This window comes from Lacerta agilis, chromosome 6 (genome assembly GCF_009819535.1).
Source record: "Lacerta agilis isolate rLacAgi1 chromosome 6, rLacAgi1.pri, whole genome shotgun sequence".
NCBI lineage: Eukaryota > Metazoa > Chordata > Lepidosauria > Squamata > Lacertidae > Lacerta > Lacerta agilis.
Window position 1 is genome coordinate 5014065 of NC_046317.1, and position 13980 is coordinate 5028044.

Here is a 13980-nt window from a genome sequence, read left to right on the forward strand (position 1 = left end):
TCAAAACGGCAAGAGCTGTTAGGGGGCATTCCAGTTCCCTGGAAATGGTCTCTGGAGCCAAAGCGTCCAGGACACAAGGGCTGCCAAGTAGAGACAAACAAAGGCAGAAGCAGGAAGCAAACTCTTACGCCTTTCCACGAAAGCAGGGACCTGCTTTTCTCCCCACTCCCCGCCCAAACCTAAGCAGGTCTGCTGGGAAGCAAGTCCTGTTGGTTTCAATAGTGCCTGGCTGTATGTTGGGACAGGACTCCTATGCCTTTTTAAAAAACCAGCCTGAAAGGTTGAAATTTTACAGGTTCTCCATCATATACACCAGGCATAGGCAAACTCAGCTCTCCAGATGTTTTTTGGCCTACAACTCCCATGATCCCTAGCTAGCTGGACCAGTGGTCAGGGATGATGGGAATTGTAGTCTCAAAACATCTGGAAGGCCGAGTTTGCCTATGCCTGATATAGACTGTCAGGCAGCTGTTAAATGTTTAGGAGCCCCTCCACCTGCAAAAGAGGAGCAGCAATCGTTTTCCAGAACCCTGATTTATCGCTGGTTCTTTTGCCCACCCTCCGTCCCGGTCGTCTTAAATATATCTGTGCCCGAGCTACAGACGAACCAGTGCTATAATCGGCTGTAGCCCACCTTTTAAAGTAGTGATATCTTCTTTTATCTAAAAGTTTAAAAAGTTTTTAAAATGTTTAAAAAAGTTTAAAGTTTATATTTACAGTTTATATTTTAGAATGTATTTTGGATTGTTAATATGGATATGTGTGTGTGCTGGTTGAGAACCGTAACAATAAAAAAACATAGAATCATAGAATCATAGAGTTGGAAGAGACCCCAAGGGCCATCCAGTCCAACCCCCTGCCAAGCAGGAAACACCATCAAAGCATTCCTGACAGGTGGCTGTCAAGCCTCCGCTTAAAGACCTCCAAAGAAGGAGACTCCACCACACTCCTTGGCAGCAAATTCCACTGACAAACAGCTCTTACTGTCAGGAAGTTCTTCCTAATGTTTAGGTGGAATCTTCTTTCTTGTAGTTTGAATCCATTGCCCCGTGTCCGCTTCTCTGGAGCAGCAGAAAACAACCTTTCACCCTCCTCTATATGACATCCTTTGATATATTTGAACATGGCTATCATATCACCCCTTAAGCTTCTCTTCTCCAGGCTAAACATCCCCAGCTCCCTAAGCCGTTCCTCATAAGGCATCGTTTCCAGGCCTTTGACCATTTTGGTTGCCCTCCTCTGGACACGTTCCAGCTTGTCAGTATCCTTCTGGAACTGTGGTGCCCAGAACTGGACACAGTATTCCAGGTGAGGTCTGACCAGAGCGGAAAACAGTGGTACTATTACTTCCCTTGATCTAGATGCTATACTCCATCTATCTATCTATCTATCTATCTATCTATCTATCTATCTTTCTTTCTTTCTTTCTTTCTTTCTTTCTTTCCTTCTTTCTTTCTTTGTCCCCCAGCAGGTGGAGAGCAGGTGCAGCAGGACTGGAGACAGAGGAAGTGGGAAAGGGCATGGCTTGCCTTATCTCCCAAGGCCACCAAAATCAAAAAAAAATTTAAAAATGCAATATATGTTTTCCAGGTGGAGACCATGTAACGAATACATGGACACGCCATCGCAAATCATTTCAACCGTCTCTTAACCTGGTGGTTGGTGTGAGGAGAAGTCAGCCGGACGTCCTCCAGGAGGGGAAACATAACTGTGGTCACTTCCTGGAAGACAAGTCTCCAAAGCCACATCAGTTGTATCTGCAGGAGGCCCAGGATAGAAATGCCTTCTCTGTCCCACATCTGGCTGGTCCTGAGCTGAGTCCACCGGTGGCGGGTAAGTCGAAGGATGAGGCTCCAGATCCTTCAAGCAGCCTTGGCTTTGTGCAAACTCAGATCGGGGAGCCAAATCTGGATAATGTAAGATTTGATGGGTAAGATCCCCCAATTGCCTGTTCAAACTCCAAGGCTACAAATGAGATATTCTAAGCAGGAATGCCAGTAGCTATTAGATAAGAACATCTGAGCAGCTGAATCCAACCCTCTCATTATTCCCACTTACTGTTTCCAGCAGAAGCCAGTCCCCAAGAGTTTAGATAAAGCATGAAAGAGAGGGGCTTCTCCTTTTATTTGTCCACAGCATCTGGTATTCAAAGGTATACTGCCTCTTACCATGGAAATTCCATTAATATGCTTCAGTTTTATTTTCAGCTTTAAAAAACAACAACAAAACCTTTCAGAGACTGGGACTGAATATCTGGGGAAATTTAGTAGCTGATCCTGTTAAAACTCCCCAGAATCTTTTTGATTTGGACAGTAGTGGAAACGCTCAGCTTGACAGACCACCGATCCAGCTAACATTGCAATCCTCCCCCATAAGACCCACTGAACTCTCCTGGGCTTTATGCAAAAGCATACATACAGAGGAAGCAAACAGGCCTTCTGAAGGGCTTGTAGAATTTAGATCCATTGCCCAATGAAAGCTAGAGACAGGAAGAACAGAATGAGACCCTCAGAATGGGTCTACCTGTTGTTCAAATTTCAGGGCATCCATTAAGGATACCAATAGGCTTCTGAAAGCCATACTTCCAGGTAAGTCTTTGAATCCAATCCAATAGCAGAAAGGAACGGTCTCAGGTGTGCCAGAATAAATGTAAAAGGGATTCATTTAACTGGCCCCAGTGCAGCTGTGTGCTCCTTTCTGTGAACACGTGCCACTCACTGTTCATCCTTTCGTTCTTTTACCTGGCGTTGATCCACTGGTTCTGGGAAATTCCGGCTGGGTGCAGTTGGCATTGCAAAGACTTCCTTCCTCCTTAAAGAAAAACAGGTTACTGTATTTTTCACTCCATAAGACACACCTGAACATAAGATGCACCTAGTTTTTAGAGGAGGAAAGGGGGAAAGTCCTGGGTTTTTTTGAGGATCAGTTCAAAGTGGTGCAGCTTTTTTTGCAAAGGGAAAAGCCCTGTTTTTTTGAGGATCAGTTCAAAGTGGTGCAGCTTTTTTTGCAAAGGGAAAAGCCCTGCGTTTTTGAGGATCAGCTGAAAGTGGTGCAGCTTTTGGGGGGAAAGAGGAAAAGCCCCGTTTTTATGGGGTTCAACTCACAGTTCTGCAGCTTCTAGTCCTACAGCCATTTCTACAGTTTCCAGACAGATAATCTAATCAGCCAGTCACATGTTGCTGGGGAAACAAACAGCCTCCCTCTGCATTCAACAATGGAGGGCTGGGCAAGGGGGCGGGGCTGGAAAGGGAGCCTTTTCTCTCTGCCCGATCACTTGCTGAACAGCTGTTCAGCGGCTTCCATTCAACACCCCCTTCTCTCTTTGTAAAAAAAAGAGCACAATCTGCTTTTGGCCCCTGGGCAATTCGGCTCCAGGGACCGTGCATTCGCACCATAAGACGCACAGACATTTCCCCTTACTTTTTAGGAGGGAAAAGGTGCGTCTTATGAAGCGAAAAATACAATGAGCAAAGCATGGAGCCAACTGGGGTTAGCTCTGGGGCAGCAAGCAAGAAGGCAGATGAAGTGCCAACAAGGGGACAAGTCACAGAGGCCACGGACAAATCACCAGGGCTCATCATGAACAGCCTCCGTCACCCACCATTGAAATTACATCCCCTGAACCAAGTAGCACAAGTATCACGTCCAGGGGGTCACCCGTCTTCTGCCCTTTAGGCGGCAGTTCCACAGATCTCTGCGGGTAAAACTTCTGTTCATCAATGCAAAATGTATACGCCACACTCTCCGACATCAGGATGGCACCCGGTGTGGTATACAACCACAAGAAAGCGACGCAAAGCCAAAAAAAGTGTTTTCTGAAAGTAGCCACATCGCCGAAGCCGAGGGAGGGAAACCAACGGAGGAGAGGCGGCACTGGCAAGGGCCAGATTCTGCCATCAGCGTGACAATGGAAGCTTCCCCCGTCCGTCATGGGGAAGTACCGTTGCCTGACAACGGAGACACATCCCCTGGACTTCCCAGAGATGGCAGTCATGCGGGAGGTGGAGCAGGAAGCAGGAAGTCCATGTTTTCTGCCTCACATGGTAAAACAGTATTTGGATTGCCATATGCCTCAAATTGGAAGATAAGTCTGCATCTCTTCAGCTTAATCCAAGTGGCCAAAAGAGCTAGATCACAAATCAGCCCATCTACACCTCACCCAAGCAGTCTTACCTCCCACTGCCGACATCTGGTTCGGAGCTCCGAAAGCCAACCCGGTTCCCAAGTCGCCTCTTGCACGGGCTTCTCCAGCAGGCAGGGGTCAGAGAGTTTCAGGCGCTCTGCCAGCTGTGCGAGAAGAGGAGCAGTTAGTTCAGAGGATCCAGAGTCACTGCTCCAAACAGTCAGCAGAGGGCTTCTTAAGTTAGGTGGCAAAAGAGGGATTTTTTTTAAGGGGGGGGAGAGGGAAACCAAGCAAGAGCTGTTAAGTCTGCCTTCAAGAGGTGTCTAGGACAAAAACTCTTCTTTTGATAATACCAAGGGGGGGATCCTCAGTCCCATCTTATCCATAGGGGCTACTGGCGCAGCATGCCAGGGCGGCGGCCCCCCCAGGGGCACCCCGCGAGCCCACCGGTATACCGTGCGCCCCCTCTCCAACCCGCCCCTGCCCCCACGGGTGGGCACTTGCACGCTGCCGGCGCAGCCGCTGCCGCCCATGCCACTCCCGGGCGGGCTGCGAGCCGGCCGCCCTCACCTCCCATCCCGTGCAGGGAGCCCCAGCTGGAGCGCTGGAAGGGCGTGCAGAGCCCCGCGCCACTCCACCGCCACGCCCCTCATCCCCCGCTCACCCACCCCCCCTCCCAAGGGGCGGCCAGCGCGGGAGGGAGGTGGCCCCAGAGGCGGAGAGGCGGCACGTCGGGGGCACCAGAGGGATCGCCGCGCCACAGCGGCCGATCTGCCTAAGACGGCCCTGGGGGTCCTGATCTTCTCAGTGCCATTCTAGATGGCTTAGTTGTGTTTACTGGGAGCAGAAGATGGGGTGCTGTCTTACGGTGAGTGAAATCATTGGTGCAGGCATGTCCAAAGTCCATTTCAGGGGCCTAATACGGTCGGTTTAATCTGGCCCCTGTGATGATAGTTTATTTCCTGGGGTAAAACCTCAACAACTTCAATCCTAAAAAAAAGGTCAACAACTTTGGTCGGCCCTTTCCCATCTCAGCAGTTGTGTGGATTGGCCCAGAGAGAGAAAGAGTGTGTCACAGCTGCAGCGTCACTTGGGCAGGGCCAAGAAGCTGGGCCCACAGAGAACATCATCCAACAGCCCCCCCCCCAAAATCTGACATGGGAATTGGATCTGCCACCTGCCTATACCCGGTGACTCCAGTGCCTAACATCTCAGAATGTCCCAGGTGGCACATTTTTGTCCCAGATTTTGCCCCCCAGAATCAAAAGCAGCCACAGAGAACCAAGACCCGTCTCCACAAGAGCTACGCTTGCTTGAATTACTTCTCTAAATCGCAGCGCTTATCCCACTTGTGACAACTCTCTCCAAATCCAGCAATTATTAGCAGGTTGTTCATGTCATTTGCTCCTCGCAAGAAATGTGTTTCTTGGAACATGTCGAGGCCCCTTCTCAAATTCCGGGGCTTTCAGCCATTCGTGTTAATGTTATGTGCGAGACACAGATTAGGCAAATGCGATTATCATCAAATGAAACATTAGAAAGGAATTAACAGCTCAGCCTGTAACTAACTGAGCTACATAAGCCCCGTGCCACTTCTGTAATTTGTGCTGTTTCTGATTTAGCCGTCTTTCCTTCCATTTATTCTGAATATTTATACAGCTGAATATGAAGGCAAACAGAGGGTTGTTTGCTGCGGACTGACATAATTTCAGGTCTCCTCCTCAATCAGCTGCTGAACAAGTCCACAATGAGGCTGACTGCCTTGGGATACAAGGGTTTGACTTCTTGAAGCATGCTTGCTCATGCCACATGTGAGTCGGGTTGCTGGAGCATTCTCTGTGCAGGGCTGCCCTAGGGAAGTGTTTGGAAACATAGGCTGTTTCAAAACACGGCCACCAAGTCGTTAACAGGAACTGGCCATTGTGAGCATTTGTTGTTGTTCAGTCATTCAGTCGTGTCCGACTCTTCGTGACCCCATGGACCAGAGCACGCCAGGCACGCCTATCCTTCACTGCCTCTCGCAGTTTGGCCAAACTCATGTTAGTAGCTTCGAGAACACTGTCCAACCATCTCATCCTCTGTCGTCCCCTTCTCCTTGTGCCCTCCATCTTTCCCAACACCAGGGTCTTTTCCAGGGAGTCTTCTCTTCTCATGAGGTGGCCAAAGTACTGGAGCCTCAACTTCAGGATCTGTCCTTCCAGTGAGCACTCAGGGCTGATTTCTTTAAGAATGGATAGGTTTGATCTTCTTGCAGTCCATGGGACTCTCAAGAGTCTCCTCCAGCACCAGAATTAAAAAGCATAAATTCTTCGGCGATCAGCCTTCTTTATGGTCCAGCTCTCACTTCCGTACATTACTACTGGGAAAACCATAGCTTTAACTATACGGACCTTTGTCGGCAGGGTGATGTCTTTGCTTTTTAAGATGCTGTCTAGGTTTGTCATTGCTTTTCTCCCAAGAAGCAGGCGTCTTCTAATTTCGTGACTGCTGTCACCATCTGCAGTGATCATGGAACCCAAGAAAGTGAAATCTCTCACTGCCTCCATTTCTTCCCCTTCTATTTGCTAGGAGGTGATGGGACCAGTGGCCATGATCTTAGGTTTTTTGATGTTGAGCTTCAGACCATATTTTACACTCTCCTCTTTCACCCTCATTAAAAGGTTTGGAAACATAGGCTGTTTCAAAACACGGCCACCAAGTCATTAACAGGAACTGGCCATTGTAAGCATAGCACACCTGTAATCGGATTTCTCCCCATAAACAGAGCTAAAGGAATCAGGCACCTAAACAGGTGTGTTCCTACGAAAGACACTTGTGTTCACACATATACTGTATTAGTCTCGATATAGGATGTGCTCTCCCACCCTTTAATCTGGCTTGCATAAAACCTGTGCGGCCTACAATTGTGCTCCTATAGAAATAGAAACCGTTTTTTAAGAAGAGACCTTGGGAAGCATGTGGAATTTCAACATACTTTGGTAGGTTTTTTTGTAAATGGATGGCCCACTCTTCTAGACAGCTGGCTCCAGTTGTCCAGGGATTTATTTACTGTGAGACAAGTAGCACTGGGTGGTGCCAGAGATTGGCTATATATATATATATATATATATATATATATATATATATATATATATATATATATTGTTGTTGTTGTTGTTGTTGTTGTTGTTGTTGTTCAGTCGCTCAGTCGTGTCCGACTCTTCGTGACCCCATGGACCAGAGCACGCCAGGCACGCCTATCCTTCACTGCCTCCCGCAGTTTGGCCAAACTCATGTTAGTAGCTTCGAGAATACTGTCCAACCATCTCATCCTCTGTCGTCCCCTTCTCCTTGTGCCCTCCATCTTTCCCAACATCAGAGTCTTTTCCAGAGAGTCTTCTCTTCTCATGAGGTGGCTAAAGTACCGGAGCCTCAACTTCAGGATCTGTCCTTCTAGTGAGCACTCAGGGCTGATTTCTTTGAGAATGGATAGGTTTGATCTTCTTGCAGTCCATGGGACTCTCAAGAGTCTCCTCCAGCACCATAATTCAAAAGCATCAATTCTTTGGCGATCAGCCTTCTTATGGTCCAGCTCTCACTTCCGTACATTACTACTGGGAAAACCATAGCTTTAACTATACGGACCTTTGTCGGCAAGGTGATGTCTTTGCTTTTTAAGATGCTGTCTAGGTTTGTCATTGCTTTTCTCCCAAGAAGCAGGCGTCTATATATATCCTCTAAAATAAAGTGCAAGTGTCTCTGCGTCCAGTCCCTGTGTCCGTGGGATTGCGCTACTGCGCATGTGCCCCACAGACAGCAGTTGGGACTTGGAGCGCAGAGACTTCAGGCAGCCAGGCGAAACTGTTGAAGCAGCGGGTTGCTAGGGCAACAGTTTGACCGCATATGTTCTAGCGCCCATTAATTTAACGGGGTTAATGTACTAGTATATATATATAAATTTTCATTTCAAAGGGACCTCATTTTAGGGGTGCAGTCTATATTCAGGGGAGGTTTCTATTCAAAACCAATACTGTAATTTAGGGCTTGAATAACTGCTGGCATAAAGCAGAAACTCATCCAAGAGGCAGCATTTGCTATGGTCTTCTGCCATTTGCATAGCTTAAAAGGGAAAGTGAAAGAACAGTTGGACACAAAATCGTACCTTTAAAACGGTAATGGTCAAAAAACCAGTGGAGGTTGTGTCACACTTCAAAGGAAAACTCCACTGTGGAGGTAAATTTATCCATGAAAAACTCAGTTCTAACACTATGGGGAAGAAATGGAGGCAGTGAGAGATTTTGCTTTCTTGGGTTCCATGATCACTGCAGATGGTGACAGCAGTCACAAAATTAGAAGACGCCTGCTTCTTGGGAGAAAAGCAATGACAAACCTAGACAGCATCTTAAAAAGCACAGACATCACCTTGCCGACAAAGGTCTGTATAGTTAAAGCTGTGGTTTTCCCAATAGTGATGTATGGAAGTGAGAGCTGGACCATAAAGAAGGCTGCTCACTAGAAGGACAGATCCTGAAGCTGAGGCTCCAGTACTTTGGCCACCTCATGAGAAGAGAAGACTCCCTGGAAAAGACCCTGATGTTGGGAAAGATGAAGGGCACAAGGAGAAGGGGACGACAGAGGATGAGATGGTTGGACAGTGATCTGGAAGCTACCAACATGAGTCTGACCAAACTGCGGGAGGCAGTGGAGGATAGGGGTGCCTGGCATGCTCTGGTCCATGGGGTCACGAAGTGTCGGACACGACTGAACGACTGAACAACAACAAATGTCATCATACGTTTCATGCTTCTTCCATTTAAGGCAATGCAGCAGCGGACCACCATCTAACACGAATTGATCACTTCTTGGAACGTATTAGGTACTACAACTATTCTGTTTCTGCATCACATATTTTTTGATAACATGTACTATCTGTGGCTTGTCAGCCTTCCTGGGTATAGAGCATGATTTGAACAATGAAGGTGGGTATGAGCACAATTCATACTGTGGGAGGCAGTGGAAGACAGGAGTGCCTGGCGTGCTCTGGTCCATGGGGTCACGAAGAGTCAGACACAACTAAACCAGTGAGAGCCAGTGTGGTGTAGTGGTTAAGAGCAGTAGACTCGTAATCTGGGGAACCGGGTTTGCGTCTCTGCTCCTCCACATGCAGCTGCTGGGTGACCTTGGGCGCTAGTCACACTTCTCTGAAGTCTCTCAGCCCCACTCATCTCACAGAGTGTTTGTCGTGGGGGAGGAAGGGAAAGGAGAATGTTAGCCGCTTGGAGACTCCTTCGGGTAGTGATAAAGCGGGATATCAAATCCAAACTCCTTCCTCCTTCCTTCCTAAATGACTAAACAAAACAAAACAAAAAACACTATGACACTTGGGCTCAGGAAGGATGGGGCACGTGTAGCTCGCTGTGGGAAAGTGTTTGTCCCTCTTGTATATGAGCCTTCACCTTGCCAGTTCATCACCATTTTGGAATAAGGACCAAGCTCCCTTGTGACATGAATTGCACAGCTTTTCCTCATAACCCAAAGCCCACCTTGATCACTTGCTCCAGGAGGACAGGGTACACGTTCTGCTTCTGAGCAAGAAGCGCTGTCCCTGCCGCTTCGCAGTAATGCAAGGCCTGGGCAGGGAGGCCGCAGTCCACCAGGCGAGAGGCATAGATGAGCTTGTACACCTGCGAAAGAAAATTGGGGGGCAAAAACAACTTGTACAGATTGCAGGAGGAGGAGGAGGAGGAATGAGATGCTTTTGGGGGGAGTCTGTTCAGGCTGCTGTGGGGAGCTGAGCCACTGAAAAGTAATCAGATTTCTTCTTCTCTTTCTTCTTTTGCAGGAGAGCAGCAGTCCCGCAAAAGTGGCAGGATTGATATTTGGGGCAGACCTCATCAAAACAGCTCATGCACCTGAAGGCCAGCTTGCATGATGTTAAGTTCTTTTAAAGTGTTTACAGTTAAGTTAGCTGTAACATACTGGCTGCTAGGAGACAGCTGTGGAACAAGAAACTCTTATCTCTAAACCTGAAGATAGTGTTGTGAGTTTGGGGTGGGGGCCAGAGGCCTGGGCCCACTTCTGATTCATGAATCTGGCATGAATTCAATTCCTGGAATAGCCAGTCTAGCTTCCTGGTGAAGCAATGGCCCTCTAAGCATGGGCCATTAAGGTAACAAAGGAAGTGGTTCTGTGCCAGATATCAGATGGTTAGGCCTTCCTCCCTCAACTCACTGGGAGTTAGAAAGCCAAAAGCCAGAGTTGAAAGTTGAGTTGTGTGAGCTATAAGTTGAAAGCTGTCAGGCTGCAGGCTGGGAGACAGGGCTATGCCTTGGATTCTGATGGAATTCAAGGTTGCAGCAATGGGGGAAGCAAGATCCACTTGGGATGCAATGCTGTGAACCCCTTCACTGGAGGCTCAGGTTGCTTATATGTGTAAACAAACCATATATCATAAAGACACCACAGTCTCTCCTGTGCCTTATTCCAAGGGAACCGAATCCTGGGTAAGCTCCTGGAACCCCTGGAATCTTGCACAGCTTGGAGATTGGGCAACAACAGAAAGGCAGATCCCTCTGAAAAACCTGGTTTGCACGTCACACTAAGCTAGAGGAAGGGGCTTCAGCTTGGGGTGAAGTCTGGTCTAAGGACCTTGTCTATAAACCCTTATTTACTAGCTCTTAGTAACTCAGCAAAATTTGCCGAGGCAAATTCACTTTATGGATTCAGTTTGCTTGATTCAGCTACCACAAAAGGCAGCTGCCAGGGGTGCGAGTGTGATCTGGAGCAGATAAAACGGCCAGAGGTGAAAAATAAGCAGCCCCTCTCTCCCCATTCCCGACCCCAATCACTCATCCTCTGCTCAGGATTGCAGCTTCCACAGCGGCTTTTGATCTGCCGAAAATGTCAGGGGGAAATTACGTTTGATTGAGCCTCAAGCATCGTTGGGTCCTTTAAAATCCTGCCAAAGGCCAGGCAAAGAGGTTTGATTCCTCCTGCCCTTGCGATAGGCAGGACTATTTTACTATTTTAATCATGCTTTTCAAAGGGCACCTTCCACAAATGAGGCTTCGGCCTAGTAATGATGTATCGCATTCATCCTACAAGCCGAATCAGGCTGTATACCAGGGCCAGCCCTGCTACAAAGGAAGTTAGCTCTGTTCTTCAGCGTTTACTCCCCCCAAACCCTGCCAGTTCTGGGAGGCAGGGATGGGGATTAACATTGACCCACCCGTAACAGCTAACCCAGATATACTGTAATAAGAGGTGGGGAGAAACTCCGGTGAAAGGAAGGAGGGAGCATAGCCCCTGCTAAGTGTGCCAAGTGGGATTTGCTCGATTCAGATTGTAATGGCTATTGTACATGATGCTCATTCACATAACCAACGCCTCTCCCCTGCTTCATATCCCACCTTAACAATGATCGCACACTGAGAGCACAGGAAAAGCTCAAAGGTGTGAGGAGTCTCAAAGTGCAACTTTGGCCAAGTACAGATCAATATCCTAAACTGGCCTTACGTCAGAGCTTTCCAAACTTTTCATGTTGGCGGCACACTTTTTAAGACATGCCTCATTTTGCGACACAGTAATTCCGTTTTTATTAGCAAACCGGAGGTTAAACAGACCCCTTTCCATCCCCGTTCGTGCGACACACCTACACACTGCAGCCGACACACTAAGGTGTCGCGGCACACAGTTTGGAAAGCTCTGGGCCAGATCATTAGCCCACACTTCCTATTGGCAGCAACACGCCCAAAGACACCTCCTGGTCCCTCCAAATGAAAGTTGCTGGGGACTGAACCAGGAGCTTTAAACATGGGGTGCAGGTGGCCCCTATAGCCCATAGCTGTCAAGTTTCGGATTTGAAAATAAGGGATCAGCAGTCTCACCTATCCTTGGGACAGTCACATGTCAGTGGTGGGCGGAGCCAGAAGCAAAAGTGGGCGGAGCAGCAATGTAAACTCCAAGCGGGCTCGGGCTCGGAGCGGAGCAAAGAGGAGGGCAGCCATGTGCTCCGCACAATGGAGCCCCATCCTCTTCTTGTCTGATCCCATCAAAACAGGACAGGAAGCAGCAGCTGCTCAAAGGCAGCCAGGCTCCGCCCGCCAGCTAACCCTATTGGCCGGCTGAGGGGCTCGGCAGCAACGGATAGGGGCTGATGCAGGGGGAGGAATACACCCCCCTGTAAGCACGGGAAACGGCTCCCACTTGCTTTGAGGGCTGAGGCTTTTCTCTCCAAGTAGGCGAGGTCTTCCCACCCAGTCCCTGGCCAGCAGGGGAGGAGCTGCTTCCATTAAAAACGGGAAATTTAAGGGAAATAAAAAAATAAGGGCGAGCAGCGGGAAACTGCTTAAAAGAAGGGAGAATCCCGGGGAAAACGGGATACTTGACAGCACTGAGCCCATCCCCTAGAGCAGGCATAGGCAACCTTGGCCCGCCAAATGTTTTGGGACTACAACTCCCATGATCCCTAGCTAACAGGAACAGTGGTCAGGGATGATGGGAATTGTAGTCCCAAAACATCTGGTGGGCCGAGGTTGCCTATGCCTGCCCTAGAGGAAGCTTTGTTAACCCTGACAAGGCTCAAGACCCAAGAGCTCTTGTTTAAAAAGCATTTTCAGAGATGATCCACTGAACTTCAATGAGCTCTGGATGGTCTTAAATGACTGGTTGAACTCAGAGGGCACCTATTACCTGGAAAGAGGGAATGAAAGCCTGGGAACTCCTCAGCAACTGGCAGTACTCAAAGATCTCTGTCCTGTGGATGCCCTCTGTCCTGGCAAACTGGGCAAAGGTCTGGCTGAAAGGAAGAAGCAGAGTCAGGGATGGAGAGTGAACGGCATTCTCTAAAGCAGCCTCTTAAATTCCAGTCTCCACATTTCCATGTCACTTTGTGGTGGTGGTGGGGTTTTTTGTTTTTTGTTTTAAAAGCCCTTGTGGAAATTCACCAGTATTTTAATGGGCATTTCTCTTAATACACCCAAAGTAATTCCCCCCATTTTGCATGTTATTTTCACTAATAATATACACATTTTTTATGGAAAACATACCCTAGCATATATGCATTTTGTACACATTACTTGGCTGGAGAGCTGCACTGCAAAGTTCGGAAAACCACAAATTTCAAAGGATGGCTGTGTTTCAGTTCTGAAAAGCGCCTATCTGGGCAGATTTTGTCCTTAAACGAGAACCAAAATGGATTTCTCCACCCATCCTTAATCCATTGAATCCAACAGGACTCATTTCTGAGTAACTACTGGCTAAACGTTTGGTTATTTAACGGGGGGCGGAATCTAGTGCTCGGAGACTTGGGGAAGTTAAAACAAGAAAAAGGATTTATTCTACCAAACAAAGTTGGCAAAACAAAGGATGTGTCAGGAAACAGAATTCTTTCAAGGAACAGTAAACGAGATATATGTTGAATTCAGTGGATGTTGCAGGCTTCTAAACAAGGTGCTGAACGGACAGCTTCTTTTCACTTCAATTTCTTACGCTAATAATATTGTATCGGTGTTGCAGCTTTGGGACTTTCTGCCAGTTTCCCAACCTTCTATAAATCACCCTCCTGAGCCTCCACTAGTAGCATAATAGACCATGTTTCTCTTTAGAAGATCTTTCCCCTCCTTACTGAATGGAGACCCAAGCAGTGTGCTCCCTAAAACTCTACTTCTCCTGTCCCCAATTCAGCTCCCCAGTTTTTCTCTTGTCTGTATACTCCTAAGAAGACACTCATCACTGTCTTTCACACCGAGCTCGGAGACTGCCTTCCTCAACTTCGTTGGACTGGTCATGTTGTGCGGATGCCCGATGATCGTCTTCCAAAGTAACTACTCTATTCCGAACTTAAAAATGGAAAGCGTAATGCTGGTGGTCAACAAAAG

The 13980-nt window shown here is 48.0% G+C and overlaps 1 protein-coding gene across 1 annotated transcript in view; it reads right to left on the reverse strand.

The window, feature by feature from the left end:
- LOC117047988 (protein transport protein Sec16B-like) overlaps positions 1-13980 on the reverse strand; it is a 54742-nt gene that overhangs the window by 12616 nt on the left and 28146 nt on the right. The window contains exons 15-19 of the mRNA XM_033151266.1: positions 12794-12899; positions 9646-9786; positions 4174-4287; positions 2742-2811; positions 1653-1907 (exon numbers count right to left, since the gene is read on the reverse strand). Of these exons, the coding sequence (XP_033007157.1) occupies positions 1653-1907; positions 2742-2811; positions 4174-4287; positions 9646-9786; positions 12794-12899 (686 nt within the window). The remainder of the gene's footprint in view (positions 1-1652; positions 1908-2741; positions 2812-4173; positions 4288-9645; positions 9787-12793; positions 12900-13980) is intronic.